This window comes from Brachyistius frenatus, unplaced genomic scaffold (genome assembly GCF_029030835.1).
Source record: "Brachyistius frenatus isolate BFR_SWC_R1_liver_20210118 unplaced genomic scaffold, ASM2903083v1 Contig_34, whole genome shotgun sequence".
Taxonomy (NCBI): domain Eukaryota; kingdom Metazoa; phylum Chordata; class Actinopteri; family Embiotocidae; genus Brachyistius; species Brachyistius frenatus.
In genome coordinates, this window is record NW_027210633.1 from 197,369 (window position 1) to 223,808 (window position 26,440).

Consider the following 26,440-nt stretch of genomic DNA (forward strand, 5'->3'; position numbering starts at 1 on the left):
GTAATGTGTATACTAATGGTTCGTTCCTGCGGGGGAGTTCGCTGTAGAACCTCGACAAATGACCGTTTGAATCAATTGTCAGGTGAGCTGCCGGTCCCCCCTCCTCCCCCCCGCTCCGCGGTGCACAGATGGTACAGTCCACATGCAGTTCGGAGTTGTTGCTGAGGAGGTTCCACTGTTCGGCACATACCGTTAAATTGGCATGCATCCGACACCTCGGTCCTGGAGCAGGAGACTGCACCGCTTTTAAAAATGTTACCGTCGTCTCACCGGAGTTACCGCGGACACCGGAGCAAGCTTGCATTGTTTCACCTTTTGTGCAGTATTACAGGTGAGTCCTGGGTTTTGGTGTGGTAGTTTTACCGGCGTTGCACAGAAGTTTTGTGAGGGCGCCGACTGTCTCGCGCAAACGAGTTTTGCAGAACGAGCCTCCACCGTGTGTTTGAAGTGGGGATTATGTGAAGTTGTAAGTTTAGCAAGTTCAGCGGGTGTCATTTAAAGACCAAAACTTGGGTCTAAGTAAACTTCACCCCTTCGGAGTAGCAGTCAGCCAGCACCGCCGCCGCAGATGATGGTGCGACCCGAGGCTGCCATAGAAACAATATATAAATATATATATATATATATACCCAACCTACACTTGGGTCATTGCAGATTCAGTGGCAGCCATATTAGCTTATCCAGAAATATTTTCTATTTAAGTAAAATGATGCTGCGATGTGTGTCACCCCTGCTTTCTTTGCACAAACTTAAATTCGTGTCGGCAGAGAAGACCATGCTCATGCACCCCCCCCCCCCCAGGTCGGGATGAGGGTCAGCCATGGTACCATGTGCCTGCAGTACAACCTGAGCTCATTACGGTTCTATCAGGGAGTGGGCAGTTTCCTAACTCCACCCTGAAACACGCCAACTTTATGCCCGGTGCTCCACTGCTGCTTTATTAAAAACTCAAAAGCAACAATATTACAGCTGGGCGCCAGCTCTGCCTCAAAACTGTCCTCCTATCTGCTTCAAGGGAGCTCATTGCGCGTTTTAAAGACACCGGTGAACATGCAGGGCTTAGTATTACAATGTGATGCGATGTTCACAGGCAGCTCCTCTGTGCAACCTGATTTACCAAAAAAAAAAAGTAAGAAATGAACCAATTATAAATCAGATCAATTATGAAGAAGCTTCTCAAAATGATATTCATCTCCCTGTCAAGCTTTTATCAAATGTAACGCACAAAATCCGGCTGAAGCCTCCCTGAACAGAATGCACCTTTTGGGAAAATGTCAATCGCATCTAATTAAATATTTGCTGTGCCCAAGGATTATGAATAGTTAAGAGGCATGCCTCTTCAGTCGGGTATAACGCTCTCTGAGCTACAGTGAATCAGACCAGACAATATGTTTCTCCCCTACACAGTTGTTGTTGTTTTTAAATTCCATATCTGACTCCTAATATGTTGATCGATCATCTCTCAGTCAGGTAAATGCAACGAAGTGTCACATTAGTACCTTTATTGTTTGCCCAGTGGACAAGATGTGGGCACGTTGCACATCCCACATCACTTGCGTGTCGACCCCAGCACTACATCACTGTTTCATGTTGTTGAGGGCCTCTCTCGCAACTAAGCCTCAGGACAGTGTGCCGAAAAGAGACGCGTCGGGCTCCTCTACCAGGACAAAACCCGGTGATCCAGAGATCTTTTGCCACATTATTAATGTCCTGTCATTGTCATGACCAAGATCCCAAACTCCGCTCCGTACCAATTTAGGAATCGGGAGTTCAAGTTAAGTAGTGGGGACCGGTGTATTTTTGTTTATGTTCAGTTTAAGTCTGCTGTACATTTCAATGAAGGGTTTGACCTTGTGCAGTTATTGAATGCAAAATAGATGCACACACCCTTAGAGCTAATAATGTCTAGGCCTTAAAGGGGAACAAACACTGTTCTTGTACTGTAATCTTTTTCAACAAACACTGTGTTTCAATAATGCGTTGCATTCATTTTATTTCTGGACCACGAGAACCGATTCTTTGGCAACAAGTCAATACCACAATTTTGAAAATGTTGATAATACATGTTTTTCCCGAGGTACTAAAAGTAGCCGAGGTATCGTAGGTCCTGGAGATACTAAGCAAACGCATCAACAGGTGTAATGGCAGCGGCAAGTGCAACAGGTCCACTACAACCTGTGGAAAAAAAACCACACCAAGCGTCGTGTATGGAGTTATTTTGTGTTGGAGTCGGATGATCAGGGACTCGTTGTAGATGACCAGAAGCCAGAATGCAATCGGTGTCAGAGCATTTCGAACAAAATGAGTACACGCGTTAGCTCCGCTCCGCTCCGCCTGACTGTTGCTCACAGCTTCAGTCTTCACTGTGATGACGGTCTGCAAACCAGCCTACCGACGTCGCTGATTGGGCCGGCCTTCAGAGCGGCTGAGTGAACCTCCATGTGAACAGGGTTTCCAGACTATTGAACTGTCATTCAATTCATGCGGTTTTAAGGCCATCAAATAAATCTGTTGAACTTACTCCCATAAAACACTTGCCTTTATGGAGTTCTGTGACATTATGTGGCTGATCAGGTCTTTTTTATGTCATAAAATGACTTTTCCCACACCTTGCATTACTGCCCTCTACTGTTGCCTATTTAATGCACATTGTGTGTCTGTGTGCAGGTTTAGTAGATCATAAGAGGCAAATAAGTGTGTGCATACCCGTGATGCACATAATGAGGAGTTAACACAGCGATGGACTAACAGCAAAAAGTCTACTTATTAAAAAGATGACTCGGATGAATGGGTCCTCAGCTGATTCACCACTAATGGACAGCTCAACAGAACCAAGCCAGTTTAACAACATCTGTGTGAATCATTCGAGGCATAGAGTTGATAAGGAGGTGTTATAAGGTCAGACTGTTAAACGCCTATTCAGTCCTTTCCTGTCCTCCTCGGCACAGCTGGCTCTGCCACTTCACCCCAACGCCGTCACCGTTTATGTTCCGGTTTCCACTTTTAACGAGGCACGCTGCCCTCTAGCAAGATACACATATTAATACACTTGCTGCCACATAAGTGGTGCATGTGAAGGTAATATTGACTAAAGTGGGAACAAGCAGCAGAGTGTCCCCAGGGAGCAATGTGTCCTTGATGCCAGGATATCTATAATCTGTCTTCCACACTGTGTGTCAATTAGAAACATTGTGTAGAATTTGCGAACAAAACTGATAATGTGTGCTGGAGCTGCTCTTTTTTGAGGCTATAAGGACGGCAAGAACTTAAACCAGTTTCTTCTCTTTGTCTTGGCGAGAATAAAAAGAAAGAATCGCTATTGCTGTGTCAAGCTATGCAGCACATAAGATCAGTCAGTTTGCCCTTATTCTCGTCAATTTTTTTATTTATTTATTTTTACTCGAGTTGGAGAAAAGGAGGGCACGCTTATGTAAGGTTGTCGTCATGTCACAGATAAAACTTTAATGCAGTCGCTATACCTCTTCCATTACGTATTCAGCACAGGGAGAACGCTGCTTTCTTTGCTCTCACTATGATGCTATTCTTGTCATCTCGTCTTTATCACTCAAAAGTCAGACAAGCAGCTCTCTCTTCCAGGAAAACGTTTGTTTACGGTGTTGTGCAGTCGTTACCATGCGGATTCAGGATTCACTTCTTTTTTTTTTTATACAAACCACTTAACTGTTTAAGTAGAGGGACAGATATTATGCTTTCATTCAGAAAGTTTGAATCATCTACTGTGTCTGTGTTTCTTCTGTGTCTAGAAATCAAAACGTGCTGTGCTTTGTTTATATTTATATTTTTTTAAGGCAGGCCCTTTTTCTTAAATCTTGCCAAGGGGCATTTATGGTGGCATGCACAGCGTGTCTAATTAGATACCAGTTTGTTTAAATGTTCTCAGCTCTCTGCCTCCGTGCTTTCACCTGACTCAATCCCTTGTTCCCAGCATATTCTGTTTGGGGTGAGCCTCTAATTAACTTCGGCAACTGAACCAATAGCAAACATTCGCTCGAGGCTACCCCCTTTATGTTCAGAGCAGCTCTTCTTCTTTTTGGAAGTTGACTGTGAAATGTGGGAAAGCCTCTGTGTCTTGTAGCATTGCTCTACAGCCAGTGGCTCCTTCAAACCACCCATCCAGCCTGTCTAGTTTTTGTATTTTTGTATTTTTTTTCATTTTCAAAACTCAAAAGATACGAGCAGCACTCAGTTCCGACCTGATGTGTTGGCTTCTTTATGTCATGCCATGGGCTTGTCAAAGGGCTGATAGATATTGCACGCTAACATTATGCTCGTGGAAAAGAATCCACATACCGTCACGCGTTTGATGAATCATTCAAAGCACATCCAGATTGGAGTTGGCTTATCGTGGTTTGGTTTGGCAGAAAAATTTGCCACAATTGGCAGCCGGTATTTCTGTGCAAACCACGTGACAGCAATGATGAAATCACAGTGATATGAGGAAGTGATTTGACAACTTTGTTGTTTGAATATCAACAGAATCTGAATTCACTTATGTTTGAATGAACCCTGAAATAATACCCGGCTCATTTTCCAATGATGTAAGATGCCATGATGCAGTCTGTCTGAACATAATGTCCTTCTACGCACACTGAAATAGTTTTTGTGAGCTGTAATCATTCCTCTTGTCCACATTCAAAAATTCCTTCCTCATGACTTTCCAATGGAAACCATGAACAACAAAATCCACAGCCCTCCATTTGTGTACATGTATTCCAAAGTTTACCTGAAGTTTATATGCGGCTGTGTTAGTCAAATCAGATGGTGTTGTGTACATGATACAGAGTCTGCAGAAAATCTTGTATTTAATATACTCAATTAAATGTTTGCCTTATATTATTTATTTTCAGCCCCATCTCTAACAACATATAAAAAGTGCTCAAGTTTACCATGTCAATCATTACTTTTCACAAGTGTATCAATCAATCGGGCTGCAAACAATGTCAATTTATCTATTGAGTATTTTCTCAATTCATCAGTGAGCTTTTTGATCTTTCAAATGTCAGAAAAAGGGAACACATTTTGACCATTGTTTCCCAAAGCCATTGATGCAGCTAAATTGTTTGTGCAAAGCGAACCAACTGTCCACAAAAAGGTATTCAGTTTATTATCACTAAGGATTAAAGGAAACAGAAAATATTCAGGATCTGGAATTGAGAATTTTTTTTTTTTTTTTCTTTCATTAAACGAATGCGTAAAAACAATTCAGTTTCAAATCGGTTATCAAAATTGTTTGCAGTTAATTTTCTGTTGACTAAATATTTAATTATCATTGTAGCTTCGATTTACAACGTGTACAATAATTTATTCCCAAATTTGACAAAGGAGTCACGCTGTTGTTGTTTTAGCTGCAGCAACAATCTGGAAGCCCGAATTAACTAAACCTACACATTGGTTAGAACTAGAAGAACTGACAAACACTGTAAGTGCAATGTTTCCACAAAATCAGACTTTATTCCATTGGCAGTAAAATGAGAAAAATAATCATTTGCACTTCATACTTTAGGGCAGGGAAATTTCCCTGTACTCTGCCAATATTGGAGGACATGGCCTTTTAGAGGGAGATTGGTCAGACACAGAGCTGTTTTTTGGCAAAACAACAATAGAATATTTGGAGTCAGTTGCCAAGCAGCGCAGCAGGTTTTGATTTATGATGATGTCTTCCTGCTGGCAGCTTGTTGCAATTAGTGATCGAGTTGAAGCCTTTGGCTGTCTCACACTGTTGTATTTTCTTTTTAAATCAGTAATGTAATTCCTCTGTTTTTTTTTTTTTGTGTACCGGAGTCCTGGTGATAAGCGTTTCTCCCACTGTGTCTCATACGTGACTTTGCTTTCGCCTTTCTTCACTCTCAGCCTTCTTTTCTTCTCTCAGCGATGATGTCATCATCATGTTAGCATATCTCTTCCCTCCTTTTCTTTTTTTTCTTCTGCCGGTCGCAGTCTGTTCTCTTCATATCCTTTTGACCTTCCTCAGCACGACATTGAGCTCATGCTTTCAAGACATGCCACATTTCTGACAAGTGCAGGGTGACAGAGTGCACAGGTTAGTTATATTTGGACAAAAGACAAATAGACAGCCTGCTTTTAATTCCCAAATTCAGGTCAGGAGGAGGATGTCTATAGAGACAAAACAAATTCATCAAAGGGAACACTGAGTCACACAGTAAGCTGTTAATTATTTGTTGAAGAGCCCAATGCCTGCTGTGGTGGTATCAAGGTTTGATTCCCGTCTGATACCCACAGATGTCACATGGTGCTGAAGTTGTAGAGATATGAAATAGATTTGAGCAACTGACGTCGGAGGTAACACCAGAAATACCCTCTCCTTGATGTCTCATTCAGAATCAGATGGATGTCTTCAGTCTGACAAGTTCTGAACTCAAAGATTTTCCATTTCAGAAGAAAAGAAAAGCAGCAAATCTTCACATTTGAAATGCTTGAACTGAATCGTCAGCAATTAGTTGATAAATCAATTTGTCGATCATTTAAAAAAAAAAAAAAAAGAAGCCGCAATTGATTTATTGTATGTCTTATCTATTCAGAAATGCCATAAATTTGCTAAATCAACTTGACATGAATGTACAGTTCTGTTTTTTTTAAAGTCGTATGTAATAGTAAACTTCAGTGTATTTATACACCCAGAGATTAGCTGATTAATTAAGAATTTAGCTTGAACCAGAGTGTCTGCCTTTTTTGCTTGATTAAACAACTGCAGATCACTTTTCTGTGGATTGACTAATCGTTTCAGCTAAGACATCAATACAAGATGGCAATCATTTACTTGTCATCTCAAAGTTTTGGCTTCAGAACGCTTTTCATTTGCCAGAATAAATGTGTTCATTCATTTCTCAGCATCAATAAATGAATCCTCTAGATAATGAAGTATTTTCTTAAGGTTTCAAGACGGTTTATTAATAGTGTTGCGTTGTCTCAGCCTGTTTCCAAATGAACATGGTGATTGTACAGTATATAAACGTGTTATTTTGCGTGTTTCTTTGTCAGCCGTGTGGTGCAGTCAGGTGGTGGTGCCTCAGAGGGTGAGTGCCGTGCTGGGGAAGAATGTGACGTTGGAGTGCCGGGTGGAGGTTGGTACAAACCTCACTCTCACTCAGAGTTCCTGGGAGCGCCGTCTGCCTTCAGGCTCCGTCACAGTGGCCGTCTACAACCCCGAGTTTGGCACTTCCATCCCTCCAGAGTTTATCAATCGCTTGTATTTTCGCTCGCCCTCCTTTCACGATGCCACCATCGTCCTGGAGAACGTGGGCTTCTCTGATGTTGGGATCTATACCTGTAAGGTAGCTACGTTTCCTCTGGGAAACACTCAGGCCTCCACTACTGTTAACGTAATCGGTGAGTATGTTTGTGTTCTTCTATGTTACACATTCAGCTCTTTTCAAGAATGCACTATAGTTTTCCTTTAGATAATGTCACATACAGCTGAAGCAATGTATCGACTAATCAAATAGTTATCGAATCTTTATCGAATATATATATATATAATATGAATATTTGCAGGTTTTTGTCGGGGTTTTTGGGCAGGTGTGTGTGTCAGGTTGGACAAAACATGACAATTGTAACAACAATTTTTTTGCTCGTTTCAAATATTTTATAGACCAGAAGAATTGTTTATAATGGAAAATTAAACAACTGTTTCTGTCATGATCTCAATCTGTGGATGTAGGATGTTGGGCTGGACAGTATGGTTTAAATTAATTGTTGAGTATTGATTAAATACTTTTCCATACATCAAAGTATGACTATGTATGTGGATAATGAGATGTTCCATTGGTAAGTGTTAATTCAGACAAAATGCAAATAAAACAAAAACATCTAAACAATAAATTTGAATGAAAATGGCTCATGAATTATTTCCGAGCCTGTGTATTTGCAGTACACTTTGACCTCTCCATTGTTAGAATGTACTTCACAGGTGTTCTTGATATTGTGTCCTCCCCCTGCACAGATGGATACTAAACTCTTTCTACAGTCATCAGTGGGATGAAATGGAAAGAGCAAGTGTGGGTAGAAAAATGCCTTCTGCCGCACCAGAAAACACAAATTGATCCCGTGTTTGATACTCGTGCTCGTGTTAGAGAGCCGTTTGTTAAACTGGGATCTAATAGCAGGTTTTAGTGCTGCGATTTCAATTTTGGTGAAGGGATTCCCCTTTATGTTTTCATTTGGATCACAGGTTGTCAGTGCTGGCTCGCACACACACACACACACACACACACACACACACACACACACACACACACACACACACACACACACACACACACACACACACACACACACACACACACACACACACACACACACACACACACACACACACACACACACACACACACACACAGAGTGCGTGTACTCACTCAGCCTGTTTTCACAGAGCAAATCACAAGCCTGGCTCGAGCTGCTAATGATGGGTTGGATTCAGTTGTAGTGGAGAGACAGAAGTGAAGAGAATGCAGTTAACGATGCAGGAAAAAAATCAAATGTCATGTAAACATTTCAAATACTGCGTTTAACTTGGTAAAATAACCTCAGAGGAGTCTTTCGATTCTGTGAAAACTTTTTTTTCTCCTTCCTTATCTTTTTTTCACTGTATGGATCACAGTGGAGCCAAAAGTCTACGTGTCTGCTGGTTCAACTGCCCTGATCGATGGTGCCAATGAAACCGTGGTGGCCACCTGCATCGCTGAGCGCGCCCGGCCCCCTGCTGAGGTTTCCTGGGAGTCCAACCTTTTTGGCCAGTCAGAAGTGCAGCTATTCGACGAAGTCAACGGCACAACCAGCACACAAGTGCGCTACATCTGGCAGCCGACACGCCACGTCCAGGGCCACATGCTGACCTGCGTGGTCCGACACCCGGCTCTGCAGAATGACTTCAGGATCTCCTACGAGCTCAACGTGCAGTGTGGGTTCCTTACTAGTCTAGTGGCCATGTGGGCTGACAAATTAACAACTGAAAGAGAGTTGTATAGCAATAAATATTTGAAGGAAAGGTTTTTCAAATAAATGTTGACAGGTCTGTGATATTGATCAGATCAGAATTCATTTGGATGTCCACAGTGAGTGGATTCAAGTTTAAGATTAAAAAAATCTAAACTGTAAAATGGACTGAATTTTGAGATCCAAGATAAGGTCTTTGCATTCTTCCTTTCGTTACTTTCCTTGAATATTTTAACACTGAATTTAGCAGAGTACAGGATGATAGTCTTAAAGGATATTGATTTCCAACCACAGCAGTTAATGATGCTTGGCAGTGTTATTTTTGATGTATCTGAAGCACTTGTACAATTCACTTATAAAAGCAGCACAGATTACATAAAAGACATCAACTAACAGGTATTAATCATGCTTTTAAAAGGGCTGTTTTTGTATCATTATATTTTGAATAGTTTTTATGTTGGCATGTGCCCATATGTGTTAAAAGTAAAACGTCAGTACGGTACATGTGCTGTACTGTTTGCGACACCAACGTGTCTGTGAGGTGTAAAGTGACCTCCTGGAAAATCTGTTTTGTTTGACAGAGGCATTTATCTTTGGTCTAGCTTACTGTTTTGTGATGGATGTTGGATGGATGGAGTTTTTGATCATTGAATTTATGCCACAGTAGAAAAAGTTTTTTTTTAGTGTAACATTTTTCTTTGGAACAAAACCCTGCACTGTGTTGTTTAAGTAGCTTTCTGTGAAACGCTCCATACAGTATCAAACCAGACATATTTTTTACATTTGAAAATTGACCTTGGTTTCCCATGCTTTGATGTTGTTATGGCAAAAGTTTTTTTCTTTTGCTTCAGCACAAGTTGTTTAATATGTTTCTGGCTAGTTTGCATTCATATCTCAATTATTGTTTTGTTTTTTTCTCACTGCAGTTGCTCCTGATATCTCGGTCGTGGGCTATGATGGAGACTGGTATGTGGGCCGTGAAAATGTTCAAATGATGTGCAAAGCCAACTCGAACCCACCGGCTCATCACTTCAGATGGATCAGGTGTGTCTATCCGTTTGTCTGCGTATGACGGTTTCTGTTTCTCTCAAGTTAAAATTCACCCAACAGGCCCAATGCTGAAAGAAATGGTGAATTTTACTCTCGAATATTTAAGAAAGATGCGCAGTTTTACCTTTTTTAGTTAAAGATCTGTCCCAAAATACTGAGAAGTCGGCTCCGTAAACCTGAATATAGTTTTTACATGCAACCGAAGGCTAAACAGAAGATATGCAACTAAAGAGCATTGTTAGATTTACTTTTCAAATATCATTTAGTCTCCTACAACCTTCAAATATTTGTTTTAAACTATAATTCACCATATATTCCACATAAAATGTCCTGTGTGCATTATTACACAACAAGATATTTGTTGCAGGTACGTCTCCTGTGTGTCTAAATGTTTGTATCTCTCGTCCCAGATTGGACAGTGAAATGCCAGAAGGGGTGGAAATAATAAACAGCACTTTAAACTTCCTGCGTCCCCTCCAGCGGAATGACTCGGGAGTTTACAGGTGTGAGGTTGCCAATGACATCAACCTCCGCAGTCGGGATGTGCGCATTCTCATACAAGGTGAGCGGAGTATACACACGGGAACACCGCTGACTCCTATTGCCTCCTCTTCCCTGAGGAAGCAGAGTGCGTGCATGCGCGTCATAGAGGGTATCGCTGCCTGTGACATTGTCCTTCAAGCTGAAATGTGACACTATCACTCTCGTCCATCCTGAACATGCTGACATCCTATCAAGCAATCACCCATGGCACAGTGTGTTGGCACTCATAATATCAGACTTAGTCTTAATTGCATGCTGATTAGCTTTGATTAACATTAGCTCTCCAGATGTTCTAAAGGGGAGTTCCCGGGCCAAACATCTGCAGATAGTTAAGGTCTCTTCAGCCCACAGTGCTCCGCCTCTGCTCTGTCCTGCTGGCTTGGCACACATGGGTATGTCGTGTCTCTCTGTTGTGTGTTGAGCATGTTCCTCCGGTTTCCCAAAATCCGTCTTGCCCGTGGAAGCTCTCTTCCTGAATGAAGTTCTGATTATGATGATGTGATTTTCTTTTTCATGTCTCTCGCCTCCTTTCTGTGTTTCTTTTATTTCTGCATGTGTCATGCAGTAAGAGGCAAAAGCCTGCAGCCCGACTGAGATGATGTCCCAGATTCATAAAACATTAACTAGTTCTTTTCAACTCCTATTTATTATTTATCATCCATATTTCATTTTCCTTTGAGAGGACCTGTATGGGTGTGCACAAGCTTACTCATGTTGTTGTACTCTTCATTATATGTGTTGCCGTGGGTGTGCTCACGTCGGTTCACTGCCTCTGCGTGGAGTTGTACAATTTATATACAGTACTTAGAGACTACAAACCTCCGGGTTCGTGTTTCGGCTCTCTCAGATGTGAATCTTTTCCTCACATCTTCCCTGGCACTGAGCAATTTTGCAGCACAATTAAAGCTTTTAGACTCCGATTCTTTCCATTACTTTAGCTCCTCGTGATTATAGCGTTTAGCTCGTCAGTTCGAGGGTATGACCACTAATCCAGTTCATTTCAAGTTTGGTGTTTTCTTTGTGGCACAGTGAGCAACATACTTGTTTAAAAGGGTCTTAAATATATATATATATATACACACACACACACACACACACACACACACACACACACACAAAATAATCTGGTCATACCCTTTTAAAAACTGATCACCCCAACATAGTCTAGACATTTAGGGAGATCCCTGATTTGGTGTTTCTCTTCATGTCCCATGAAGAAGTCACATTTTTCGCTGCGTTCAAAATTTTTACTTTAAATCATTTACAAATACTTTACTTCCTGTTTAACAAATTTTAACTCTTCCGTTTGTTGTGTTCAGCTTCAAAAGTCACATGACCTGCAAATATTATCTTCTCGAGCTATTGTGACAAGATGTAGAGAAAATGTTACTCAGGTGACCAGGCCAAAAGAAAAATATTTGCATACATTACAAGTGACTTTGTTCGGAACTTGTGTGTGGCATGACTGGATAGCCAAAGAAAAATACAGAAGAATTTAGTTTAAAACTTCCTATGCCTTCCATGTTTTGTCCCCGTTGTTGTTGTTGTTGTTGTTGTTGTTTTACAACTTGTGTACAAGGTCCTCTTTTCAGGACTCTTTGATTTCTTCAGTACTCTTTGGTTTGCTCTTGCTTAGCCTCAACATTTCCAAAGATATTTGTTTTCGAAGTGTATTTATGCCATACTAATAAAACTAACAGCAAACTCACAAATATTTAAAACTGTACTCAAATACAATTGTAGTTGCAAGAAAAGCTAATTCTTATGCAGAACTACAGTCTCAAATATTTGTGAGGATTTCTTATATAAATTGTTGAATATAGACAACATGACCTTTGAACACAGCGGAGTAATGCATATAAATGTGATTAATGATTTAAAAGGGCAGCAAATTTTAGTTTGAGCCATGTCAGATCTATCATTACGGTGACTGGCGGGTTTTATCTTGGGAGAATATTAAACTACCGCTCTTGTCGTGTTAATTTGAACTTGCCAGGGATGTAGTGCTCTTTCTTGTAAAGATATGGTGCTCTTTGTTTGAACGAAGCACTGCTCAGACCCCTCTTGAGATAAACTTTCTCATTTGTCCATCATGTAATATTCCGGTTGTGTCACCCCATTGTACCAAATTCTAGATGTGTTACTTACTAATCTTTTAACGGCTGCACGCAGAAGCTCTGAAGGAATTGGCTTTGCAAACCCGAGGCTGTGTGAGCCTATACGCCGTAGTTTAGTTGATGTATTGTCAACCTGTCCCTTCTTAGTGAAATGCTGATGTAGTTGGCATTGACATTCTCTGCTTCTCTGTCTGTTCATCTCTCCCTTTCACCCTCTGCTCCCCCCTCACCCTCCTTCCCTCCATTAGATCCTCCCACCATGCCTTCCACCATTACTGCTCCTGTCCTAACCGGCTCTTCCTCCTCCACCTTTGTCGATGATAAGGGCCATGTCCTTCTGAGCTCCCCCACACTTGAAGCCTTACCTGAAAGTAATCTTGGTTCCATAGTGGGTGGGGCCGTGGGAGGGGCCTTGTTCCTGCTACTGCTGTTGTCTCTGGTTGGCGTGTGTTACCTGCGGAAGCAGCAGACCTTTCATGGGAACTACTACACCAAGCAGTACCTGGGCCCCAATGACCTCCAAAAGGCCCCCACGCAGCACGAACTCCATCCCACCAAAGCTGGCAGCAGCTCCAACCATCGGGACCACGACCGCGAGGAGTGGGGCGACCGCCAGCTCAAACAGAAGTGCCGTCACCATAGCAACTTTAATGGAGAGGAGTATCCCGTGAACGGGTACACTAGGGCAATGAGGGAGAGCAATCGTCAGAGCCATCAGCAGCAGAACCACCACCATGAACCCTCGCAGTATTCTAGTCCACAGCAGGCGAGAGGCGCCAGATACCCGCATCCACCTAAACAACAGGGAAACAGCACCCCCTACCTGTCAGACGACTGCTACGATAGCGTGCCCGAGGGCGATTATGTGTCTCATAAAGATGGCTCGGTCATCTCGCGTAGGGAGTGGTACGTTTGACAAGCTGGTTCTGCAGGAGCGGACATGCAGAAGATATCGGAAGGTTTTGTTTATTAAATTAGGAAAAAAAAAAAACGTATTTCTCTCCTATACACTTCTACTAATCTCTTTTCTGTAGTTCCCTCGTTTCGTTCAAGCATCCTGGTTGACACTTGAGATATTACGTTTCTGTTTTTGACGTGGACAGACTTTGAACTGTACAACAGCTCCATGTCTACAGAAGTGGGCATATCATTCGTTTGTGTTCGTAGAGACTAACAAAGGATTAGATGTACGTGTCGTCTTGGCCTTACTACACGGACTGCCACTATTTATTTAGCATTATTAATGTCTTTTTGAATGGAAACGTTCGGGCTTTGAGATCACATATGGTTGTCTGAGGAAAAAAAGCTGTTTGTTTCTACAAAATCATTTGTGCTGATTCTGCTTACACGCATTAGTTTAAAAGATCTCTGACCTCATTGTGATGAATTCAGATGGTCACAGGTCCTTTTCCCAAAACTCAGTAAGACACAGTAGAACCATAATAGACTATTTGATTTAAAAGAAGATCGTCTCCCGGACAGATCAAGATCCTCTTATGACCTCCACACACTCACGGGCATAAAATTGATCTCGCTGCCTCTTGCAGAAGTTTATAATGGATGGCTGAATCGTGAGACCATTTGTTATCCACTGAAATCTCTGCTCTTGTGTAAATTTAAATGAAAGATTTGTGACCTCGAGGGTTTGATCGAGAATGTCCTGGCGATGTGTGAACTTTAAGAATATTTCTCCTGCGTGTCCTCCGCTCGTCTCCGCCAGGTTGAAGGGATGGCGAGAGAGCAAGCAGGAGGACTGCTTGACTGGAGCACAGTCCTCCATAACAACAGGCTGGTTTTGTCATGCAGATTGAGCCTTGGTATGCAAAATTGCCACCAAATTTGAAGCAAGCAGGAATAATATGTGTTTGCTTTTTTAGCACTTGTGTGATTTGCTGATTTATGGGAAGAGTTTCAGGTTAGTTATCATCCTCAGTTTTTCACATCCTCAGTATATCCACATGATCCTGTTGTCAGTCAGATGATAACTGATCTGTTTGAGAGTTCAAACTCTGGCACCAAACCAGGGCTGTTGGAAATTCTCGAGTGCCATCAGCAGGGGCATTGTTTAAAGCAGGGTACTGTATGGCAGCCACCATACGCTGGCCTCCTTGTCACAAAGTATTTAGTGGCACAAAGAAATCATTCAGGAGTGCAGCCGGTCCACTCAACCACTGATGGTCTAATTTCACTAGTCTGAGTAATCTGTAGAAACAAGACATGACTGTGTCACAGCTACAATCGGAGGCATTAATAGGCTTATTGTCGCTTATCCGTCATGCAGCTGAGTGTTCTTTCATTCACTAGTTCTTTTACAAATTAAGATTTATTTCTACTAACGGTTAAAAACGCAAATCAGTTTTTTTGTGATGTTGTCACACTCACTCGTGACTATCGGCACCAGACAATATTCAGTTACACTCATTAAATCTTTGACTCGTAATAATAATAATCATAATGACTTACCATGATGATTTTTTTATTTCAGGCTGGATTTACACATAAACCTGCGTTTAATTGTAATCGGTTGTATTTTATTGCCAATCAACACTCAAACCATGCAGGACACACCAAGTACTGTGACTGAACTGTGTTATTACGGAGCCACAGGAGTCAAACGTAGACAAAGATATTATAGACTTATAGATGACTCTTAGTTTTTGTATAAAGACTGTATGGCGGAGATCCAACAATTTCTTTCATGTCCACTCGTTGTGAATAAATGCCAACTTTAGTCGTAGGGTCACTTCCACAATATTTGCTGCCAGATGCCAAATATTTGTTGAATTTGTATGTATAGATATGATGACGGTGTCACACAAGTATTACTGACTAGGTAACAGCTTCTATAAATGACTAACGTATCACTGTTGTATGCAGGGTCTTGTAGCCTGAAATAGAAATGAGAAGATGCTTTAATATTACAGTACCAGTTGTCAAAATGGGAACGTTATGAGCCCTCACTAATTATTTGTCAGGGTGTGAATTTTGTGCAATGAATAGGCTGCAGTTGTCATGAGATTTGATAATGAGCCACTTTGCAAGCTGAGAATATGACCCCGAACTGCAATTCATGTTTTTCGCTGTGCAGTACCGTAGAAGTAGTTTATCTCCGTAGACAGAAGGCGCACATTTCAATAGCTTCCTGAAAGTTACCAAAAGATTGCGTCTTTTTACTTATAAAAAAAAAAACTAAAACAAAAACGGAGCATTTTGCTTTGATATGCCAAGGTTTTCCACCTCTGATATTTCACCTGCCAACACAGTACCATGGTGACACCTGGGATGTTTGTTCGTGGCGCTCAAAGCATTGAAATGTGTTGCACAACTTATCATGGCTAAAATCCATTCAACGTACTGTCAAAAGTTTTCATTTGCATTGTTTCTTTGGTGGAAAGTAGCTAGAATGAAAAAGCATTCATGAGCTGGATTACATAAAGAAACAGGGCAATGATTCTAGAAAGATATTTTGCTGTTTAATGCTGGTTTTCTGTGTCGTGAGCACCACAAACAATATTCCATTCCATTGACGAAGAGGAGGAGACTGACAGCTAAAAAGTTGGACTAATCCATCCCGACCTCTCTGGACAGCTGGATTATAAGTGAGAAAATTGTTTTTTTTTGTAATTTGGGTGAATTGACCCTTTTAATGGCAGTGTCCAAATGAAATGTGCAGTTTGTGGTTTGTTCGCGGCGTTTAGAGTGATTAATTAAAAGTATTGATTGAGGTTTTGCTGTGCCGCTGACACCTTTTCATTCTGCCTTTCTGGTCACTTTAACATAAATGCAGAAAATAACAGGAAGCACGCCTAAAACCCTCCTCGTGTTTGCTTCTATGCACTAAGACGGAAATTCCTCTAATCAATACAACATTTGTGCTTGGCTCGACAGTTCGGAGCCCTGCGCCTGGATTAATGAAGTTCTTTTGTACTGTGACGTTTTGTATAGAGATCACTCATCAATATCCCTCCCTTGAGAAACGTCCTTCACTTTGGGTTGAGAAATACAACTAGTGCCTTAGATACCTCGAAGAAATGTATGTGTTTTCTTACTATTGTTTACTTATGGATGTAACGACCTGTTTTGTTGCTCTGTGAGATTGATTTTGTCGCGCCTTGGATTTGATTTTCAGTGCATACTGTGTTGAGAGGAACTCGTAGTGCCATATTCACTCTTGTCACCATGACAGTTATTGACGCAGTATATTTGCAAACCTAGAGGCATTAAAAAAAAAAAAAAAAAACGCATAAAAAGACAAAGTTTGAATGATTTTGGATGTAAAATTAGTTGCATCTTCTCTACTTCACAGATATCTGTCAGGGGTTTTGGTTTCTGTAGTCACTGTTGTACAAAGGACTGAAGAATTGCCTTCGGTCTCACATGAAAAGCACCTTGTGGTCATGTTTCTTTTTGTATATATGGGAGAAAATGTAAGTTTCTGGAAGAGGAAAAAAAAAATATTTATGTCGGTGACAGCAGTGGAGCATTATTTTGTCTTTTTGAGATACTTTAGTTCAATAAAGCACCTTAGCACCTGTGAGTTCTTTTCTCTGGAGGTTTTTGAGCTTGCCTTTACTCCGACTGCTCAGTCTCAGCCTCTTTGTTCATCTATAAATGACATCATCTCGAGTGCCCATAACGCTGCTGAACACCCCCCCCCGCACACACATGCCAAATCCAGTACGCATATGTGGGACGCCGCGCATGATGTCATTCAGAATCATTTTCCCCTCACATCATCTTTTCTTTATTACTTTTTAGTGACAACCAGTGATTCAGGATGTTGATTTATTGCTTTTGCCATTTGGTTAAATGCTGTAATATTGAAGTGTTCCTCTGCTCTACGGTCAGGGGGAGACCCAGCACCTCCTCCGCTCACTGTGTCCTCCTCACCGGTCCCAGTTTGCTTTGTTTGAGGACAAAAAGACCCTCGCGCTCCCCTACAGCTCCTCTCCTTTGTGAATCCAGCGCCCTCCCACCCCCATGTCTTTCTCCCACTGTCTACCAGCTGGTAAAATTAAACGCTGAGTGTTTCAGACTGGCCCAAAGTCCCCACTCTCCAGCCCATTGACTGTCCCCATGGCAACAAGCTCATCTGGAGCTGCTGATGGAGGCTGTCTTCCTAACGGGCTCTACCTGGCCACAGAAAGCGGAGGGAGGGGGATGCAGGGGCCTGCGTGGAGCTGAGAGGTTAACTGTGCTGCTGTGAAAGGCTGAGCAGAAACAGAGAATAAGCTACTGAAACTGCAAAGTGGCCCATTACGCCCTGCTGCACTACAGAGAGCTCCTCTGGCTATAAGGACGTATCACACCACTGTGACCTTGACATTGCTGTACGCTTGCACTCCAGGTCCTCAGGACACCCCCCACACACCCACACCCACCCAAAAGTATTTATTTCAGCTGACCTCTCCGTCTTCCTCAGATCTTATCGTGGTCGCAGCAGTTGTCTCTCTGACCTTGAAACAGGGGCATGCTCAGTCTGAAAATACACAGCGGAGGGAGTAGCTCAGTATCTGTAATGATGTCAGCCAGCAAGGCTTGAATTTTGTTCGAGACAGTCGTGCAGAAGATCAGCGGATTTGCTTTTTGCCTGCGACACAACAGTTTCCAAGGATACTTTTCACAACAAACAAAAGGAGTGAGCAAACGTCTCGGGCAGCGCTGACAACTGTATGTGAGGGAGAGACTTTGATATTAACTCCCCGGTAGACGTGGGATCAAATTGTCACCGTCATCGAACTGAAAATATTGTAACAGTGCTCTAACCCCTCCCGACGTGACATCAGCATCTGCCCCCTGTGGGGTCTGTTGTCTAGGCAATAACGTGACCCCTGAGGTTTAAGTGGGAGCGGGGGGGGGGGGGATTGTCTTGCCATCACTTGCTCCCTTACTTCTGCTCAGGACCATGCGGTGTGCTGTGTTTAATTCGTAATAAGTCTGTCTGCTCCGCTGACCTGGCTGAGCACCAGCATGCACTTCCCCCGGCTTCACAGTGATGATGTTTGTGTGATTAAGTGCTGAAGTCTAAAAGACTCGCGTGGGCCAGAAAGAGCCTGGAGCCAGATCCCAGTGTGGGGACAGCTGATCCACCACTAACACCAGTAATCCAAGCCCCGCCAGAATAGATGGAATTAAAAACAATAAAATCTTCAAATGGGAGAAAAATGTCAAAATGGAACATGCAGAAATATGATTATGAAAATAATTCTCCCAAATAATCCTCTGATTTGTAAGAGCTTGTAAGAACAGACTGTGCAGTTACGGACCCCTGAAGGTACTCCATGCACTGTGGGTTTCAAACAGTTTCTGTGTCCCTTGTGTCGCACTGTGAAGGTCCCTGAAAATGTCTGTCGCCAGGCATTAAAGCAGCTGGCTTGATGAACTACATTTTTAAAGGCAATTTGATCAACTCAAGAGGCCCTTGTCGTAGCTGAGCAGCTATCAGGGGTAATCGAACGGTTATTAAGTGTTAGAGGACAGCATGAATGAAGAAGAGGGGGAAGGGAGGAAAGAAATGAGAAATAGGTGGTCTTTCAGGGGAGAGTGCAGAAATCCCAGTTTGTTCAATCTGCATCATAATTGAACTGTTATTTAGGATTCTCATCTCAGCACATTATTGATTTCTTCCCCCCCCTCATTTTAACAGCTAAATCAAGTGGAATTGACCATTACACATTTTGACTGCGCTGTCACCTTTTGTCCTGCAGTTCCTTCAGTGTCCCACATTCAGTTTTACACATTTCTGCTGATTGGCCAAAACTCGCGGTTTGTGAGTTTAATACATTTTAATCACTATTAATCCTAATCCCCTCAGTGGACAGCGTGGAGCATATGCCAGCGTATGGTCTAACGAAGCTTATTCAACACACGGTGCAAAAACGCACACAGCAGTCTGAGGAACAATAACAGACATGGATGGATGGTGGAAGGTTAAAATGTAACTTGAATAATTAGTGAGATGTGCTAACTGAACATTATCAAATTATTTAACTTGCATCTGCATGCATTAATAAACATGAAACAAACAGTTTTGAGACTCTCGGAGGTCTTGATGCATCACAGAGGTCATTTTTAGACTGCAGCTTAGTGTGTTTTTTAATGGGATGAGATTGAACTCCATTTAAAACACAAAGTCTAAAGTATACTTTTTGGCGTTCCTTAAGAGAATTCGATGAAACAATGGTGCCACTAATGCAGCTGCTTAGCTTAGCATCAACTGGACACGGCTCGCTAATTAACGTGCAATTTGTAGTTTTACTTCACATTTGTTTTGTGCAAAACATTGGCCAGCCACATTGACTACTAAGCTACGCTAGCCTCTAGCTATATTCACATTTAGTGCATTACAGTTGTAAGCTATTATTGTTTACATCATTTCCCAAAATGTCAAACTTTTCCTGTAACTCATTTATGTTAATCAGGTTGGAGATTCTCCACAATGTGGCGCTGTTGATTCAGTGTCACACCACATATTTACGTTTTATTGTGCCACCTAGAGGAAAGGGAAGTAATTACAGCAGTCAAGAGCCGAATGCATGAAGGAAATGCACATCATTATGTTGTTGTTGTTGTTGTTTTTTTTAAATAATTGTTTCCTTCTGCAAAGTTTTGTTGCAGCCAAAAAATATTTTCCAATATTTTGCCAGTCAGATAAGTTTACATAAGTGTTGAGAAAGTTACTTTGTAGCTATTTTGTTAATGACTAATAGATGTGTACATTATTTAAATATTTCCCAAGTTCATGAAGTTCAAAACAGATGCTTTCTTGGTTACTTTTATTATTAATAATGACAATACATTTAAATATAGAGCATATTTCAAGATACTCAAAAGACAATTTACACTCATCTTTTCCTCCAGCAACCAGGAGATAGTCCTTGTGCACAAAGCTTTCTTGTTGCAAACATAAAAATAAATAATAATAATTCACACCCTTCCCAAAAAAAACAACAACCAAACTGTAACATTCTTTGCTTCCTTGTGTCAGAAGTGTCTAAATGTTTACTTTCCTTTATCTCCAGGTCTAAACTGCTGCTGATTTGCTCTCACTGCCTCTAGGGAGCACAAGTTAAACCAGGACTGGGGCCCTGAAACTGGTTGCACAGTGAATCATTGGACCTTGTTGACACAAAACAGCCGGACATCTGTGATTTGTCCCTTGTACTCTCCTCTCCATGTTGATGTTTCTGTTTGTGCTGTACTGGACGTGTCTCTCTACTCTGTCTCAGACCAGTCTCAAGCGGAGAGGTCAAACTCCATTACCGTGGCCGGAGCCGTGATGGGTGCAGTCCTCGCCGTCTTCCTCATCGTCGTCTTCATCATTGTAATCCTCACCGCTCGCAAAGCCCCGACGACAGCCTTCACCGACAAAGTGTAAGTCCGTGAGAAATAATTGATGCTGCAGAACATGTTCGGCTGGTTAATTAATGACATGATACCTCGTGAGGTGACTGAGGCCCACCGGTGGGTTCAGGGAGTTGCTCCTCACTCCTGTGGAGAGTGCTGCAGCGGTGCGCGCCCTGGAGCAGGGAGTCTGCGGGACAAGGTTGGTAGGGGTGGCAGATAATTGCTGTCTTGGCAGGGAGCCCTTGTCCTATTTTGTTCAGTCTGCTCCTATAGTGCACCAGCGCTCGTGTTAATGTTAGAAGAATAACTTTGAGGTTAAATTATTTACAAGAGGAGCTGGGTCACACTCTGCCACGGTCCTGTGACTGACGTTGAATGCTTTGTGCGAGTGTGTGTGCTCTCTCCGTTTCATCTGTTCTAGATAACTGACAAATGCTACATCACAAGATCTCTTGTGTTCTGCTGCCCTAAAATGAAACATTAACTCTGCTTCTATTTTACTTTACAGTTCACATGGAAACGCCAAGGTACCACTGATGAGCCTCCAAACTCCTTACATAACAATCATTGTTACAAAGCTGTGGATCATATCTGCAAGGTTGCAGGTTGATCCCCTCATCCATTCTTGTTAGTGAGCATGCTCACTGCAGCTGCTTTCCCCAAGTCAAGGAAGGCAGCATATGGCTAACACACGCAGTGAATGTAATTCCTCCCAAAATATCAATTTAATCTACACATAAATCAGTGAGTGTGCAGGAAAGAGGGATTGAAATTGATTGGATATACAAATTGCATCAGGAAGTCCGCCCAACTATGTGAATCTCACATTTTCTCTCATTGTCCAATATAAAAGCACCGAGTCGTCTCATGAACAACTCGTGTACAAACATTTGTTGATTTACTCAGATCCTGTCCTCCCATGTCAACATGTGCATCCTAAATTCACTGACAGCCCCTTTATTCAGGAAAATGTGAAAGAAATGTACTGTGCATGCTTCAGGCTGAGTTTCAAAGACCCTACTGACGGTCTGAACGCCGGCAGTAAACCGCATGAATTACGGCTCGACATCCGTGATGGGGTGTGGGCCCTGCACCTGCATCACTACACTGACACTACAGGACGGGCTATCTCGCCGTGCGTTGGTCTGGTCAATGCCACGACAAACTTAGCATCTTAAGTGTGACCGTGGCTGGAAGTCCCAGTGGAATGATTGGGGAGGTGTGTGTGTGTGTGTGTGTGTGTGTGTGTGTGTGTGTGTGTGTGTGTGTGTGTGTGTGTGTGTGTGTGTGTGTGTGTGTGTGTGTGTGTGTGTGTGTGTGTGTGTGTGTGTGTGTGTGTGTGTGTGTGGACGTAGGCCTCGTCCCTCTCCATCACACACGGACGGGAGTGTAGGACAGCAGGTCACAGAGAGCGCTGACTGTAATCTCTTCTCATCCCAAATATGAAAGAGAGGCATTAAGTGACGCCCAAAATCAATGCCTGTCATGACATCTTTTTATGAATGGCCAAGGTCAGTTGCCAGGTTTTGGTTTAGTAGTGGACAGGGATTTCAATAAATGAGGAAATGGCTCGGAAGGCAGCGTCTCGCAGCGGTTTAGAGGAACAGCTGTCAAAGAAAAGTCTTCAGATTTACTACCATGCATGAAAGTCCATCACTTTTATACTCGTGTTGTCAGATATCCTAAACCCTAATTGAGCCATGACACCATTAGTATCACTTTACATCACTGTTTAGACGGATGTCCAGGTCATTTAGGATTGTATTTCCATAAAGTTGGTGGACTTCCAAGAGACACATTTAAATAAATAAAGATGTGTTTTCCATAGATTCGGTCAAGCTGCAAAAATGCTGGATCCTACATTTCCCACAATGCATCTTTCCTTTTTAATCCCTACTGCCTGAAAATTGCTCACATTTTAAAAGTCCACACATCAAATCTGTTTTGCAGGCTTTTCAATTATAAATTTGTAATATTAAAGCACATCACAAGATAACCTGAAAACATCGATATGACTTCATTTGACTCGGGGTGTTCCTTTAAGCCGCCGCCCTTCAAATTTGATCCCATGATCAATTTTGCACCAACCGTAAACTGTTACCGTGGCACTTATTTTATTCTGCTTCTTCCTAATCACACTGCTTCCTCTTTTTAGGTGTGTGTCTGCTCCAGAAAACTAAAACCCTCTTTTCATCACCATGTCTTTTTCCTCCTTGTCTTTCTCTGAAGGATTGACCTTCCTCCGACACACAAGTCGCCTCCTCCCTACTCTGAGAGAGCGCCGTCCGTCCCTCTGGGAGTCCACGCATCGCAAGTGGCCTGGCTGTGTCAGGTAACCCCCCCCCCACTCCCTTTTTTTTTTTCAAGCACTTCAAACTCCTGTACTGTATGTGGATCATCATGTCTCCACACCACACATCAATGACAACACACGCAAGCTGATGTTAAGCACACAGTAACACCAACCTACTGACCGATGCCATTATCTGCTTTTCTTAACCGGGGTGTTTAACTGCTATGCTCATTTAATATGCAAGATAGTTTAAATTTTAATTTGTGTTTAGTATGTCTTCTTTTTAGTCTTGCACATCAAGAGGCCTAAAAGAAAACGGTTTTGTTATTTCTGTTTGTTATTGGGCAAAAGTTACGTGTCATCCTTTCGGCATTGTTATTCAAGTGGTCCGAGAGAACAGAAGACTTGTGCACCTCTGTATTCAGACCTTAAAAGGTTTTGCCCATGATGGGGATTTTCAGCCAATCACGTGTCATTTCACACAAGTGGGCGTTTCTATTGGCTGTTCCACAAAAGTAGATGACGGTACAGTCCCTTCAGATATTTAGTCTGACTCAGCGGTGGAAAATCCTGGAGAAAAAGTTGCTAGTGCAGCTTTGGTAGCAACTCGGAGACATTCAACCTCGCCAGGTTCAGCTCTGCCCTCTCTGAGGCATACGCATCCCAACATGGAGTCCACCAGCCCTCAGCAGGCCTCTGAGAGCGTGTCGCTTAGGCGGAGATGGTGCGCACTTTGCATTTCTTGATCCACCCCTGTATGCCTGGGCTTGTCTGGTGGGCGGGGCTTAGGACAGATAGGGGAGGGGGGAGAAATGCAGGAGGAGGGCTGTAATTTCAAATTCTGGTGTTTTTAAAAAAAAAAACATCTTTTCCAGAAAACTGCATACCAAAGCTTCATGATGACATAACATACAATAACATAAAACTGAGCGCATCAGCCGACTTGATGATGATACTTTGTCTTTTTATCCGCAGACTCGGAGGGCCGAGCGCGGGTTCGAGCCCGCTGACGGGCCGCAGCAACCCACGACAAGTTCGGTACGGCCAGGTACGCGAAACTCCGCCCAGCAGCGTTCCCGGCTGGAGTGGGTGTGTCATCAAAGTGGGACAGATCGGGTTTACATCAACCACCGTGAACACTATGTGTGACAGCCATCTTGATCACAGCCCGGCAGACACGCCGCCTGAGCAGCATCGTGCGCACAGACTTCAACCCGACTCACTGAAGCGTCAATCCAGAGGAGGAAACAGGTGGCAGCATAAGTCTCTGCTTACAGGCAGTTTCTTTTACTCTTTGCCCCTTAAAAGTTCAACATTTTGGGACATTCTTTCTCTTTGCTGTGAGCTGATTGACACCACTCTCATGTCTGTGCAGACATTATGTAGCTAGCCAGTTAGCTTAGCTTAGCATAAAAACTGGGGGGAAAAAAGGGCGATACGAGTACGTGTCCCAAAATATTACATTACATTTCATTTAGCTGACGCTTTTATCCAAAGCGACTTACAATAAGTGCATTTCAACCATGAGGGTACAAAACCCAGAACAATATCAAATATCAATCTATACCCTTGATTGTTTCTCTTTCTTTTTTTTTATGCAAATATCCTGTATTTGTCAGTTTGATATCACTTCGGGATACCAAGATGGACCTTCAGCAAAACTCACAGTATCTTCCCCCGTAATCAGTTTGTTTTGTACACTACACACGGCTAGATTAAGTCAGGGATCAGTACACTGTAAATCTGTGACGGTATTCTCAGTCACATCACCACACCAAACTTCTGAGACTAAATATACGAGCTGCAACACAGACATAAAGGGATTAATTAAGCTACTTCTGTCCCAGCTCTGTGATTTGGCCTTGTATTATAATGACACCCATGCTTTGTGGCAGCAGAACATGTAGATTTGTAATTATGTAGAGTCGTAACCACTAAATAATAATATGAAACATGATGTGACTTCTTTTTATATCCGTTGTAGAAACATGTTCTTATTTTCGGTGACAGTTTGTCGAAGCTGGAGTGGATTATATACATCATGCTGCTGTAAAACATACAATGTCTGACTTTCATTATGAAGAGCCAGAGAACTAACCTTTTTAAAGTGCCATATTGACATTTTGGGAATATTCCCTCTACTGTATAGTGAGCTGTAGTGTTCACATTCCTCCAACGTGAGGAGATGGAATTGAGCCGTTTTCTTGTGACGGTATTCACATTAAAGTGCATATTGTTGCCAAATGTGTCGTCAGTCAGAAACATTTAAAAAAAAAAAAAAACCCGCATGAAAACAAGAAGAGAGTGTTGTGTAAAGTCAGATAGCTCTCCACGAAGCTGTTCAATGACCTTTTTAGAATGAACACTGTAAGAGGGAGAAGCCTGTGAGTCACGACACGGGGAACCAAGAGAAGAAGTCCTTGAAGATTTGAGAGAGAGTTTGAACGGCGGCGCGGTGAGAAAAAGAATCATCTCAAGGTCACAGTCACATTGCATCTAATGTGATTCTCACGGGAGAGAAAAGCTTTTTCTTTTCTTTTTTTGTATCATTACCGGGGACATTTTGAGTAGGTGATGTGGTGTTTGTGTTTGAAAAGCCAGAGCTCACGTTGTCATGATGCCTGGAAATGTTTGACAAGAATCGTTTGTTTGTTTAGGTCAGGCGGTGCTCTGGGTTTCTCCGTCTTGTTAAGGGGTGTAGCAGACACTTTCCAAGAGCAGCACCCAGTGGTCAAATGTGTCAGTGCAGCCCCTGGTGGGACTGTGTATCGCCGTCGCTGAGTTTATAGACGGGACCCTGAGCTGTTCCTTAGAGAATACAGACTTTGTAGATTTTAGGAGGGAGGAGCAGTTATTTTACCATTAAGCCCAGTTATAGGAAAACTACGTGTCCAGTTTCACCGAAGACTTTTTATCACGTCTCAATACAAAAGTATAAACTATAAAATTACTAATGCCTTAATGCTATTTAGCGGCTTCAATTTCATTGTCCCACGGTAATGACTTACAGAGCCATCGTAGGTATTGTGAAGTTGAAATGTTAAGTGAAAAAGCTCTTTCACAATCTCATTAAAAAAACCACTAAAAAAAAAACACAATATATGAAAACATGAATAAG

General features: G+C 42.3%; 1 protein-coding gene across 2 annotated transcripts; it reads left to right on the forward strand.

Annotated features, from left to right (window-relative positions):
• Positions 1-174: 174 nt before the first annotated feature.
• On the forward strand, positions 175-26,420 carry nectin3b (nectin cell adhesion molecule 3b). Of its 2 annotated transcripts, XM_069700500.1 has the most exons (8): positions 190-331; positions 7,021-7,368; positions 8,639-8,938; positions 9,900-10,017; positions 10,434-10,585; positions 20,912-21,056; positions 23,259-23,361; positions 24,298-26,420. In XM_069700500.1, the coding sequence occupies exons 1-8, from the start codon at positions 253-255 to the stop codon at positions 24,469-24,471; spliced, it is 1,419 nt and encodes a 472-aa protein (XP_069556601.1). In that variant the 5' UTR covers positions 190-252; the 3' UTR covers positions 24,472-26,420. The 2 variants fall into 2 exon arrangements, with proteins under 2 accessions (XP_069556603.1, XP_069556601.1); XM_069700502.1 differs by lacking the exons at positions 20,912-21,056; positions 23,259-23,361; positions 24,298-26,420 and adding an exon at positions 12,932-17,220 and having other exon boundaries at positions 175-331.
• Positions 26,421-26,440: the final 20 nt, after the last annotated feature.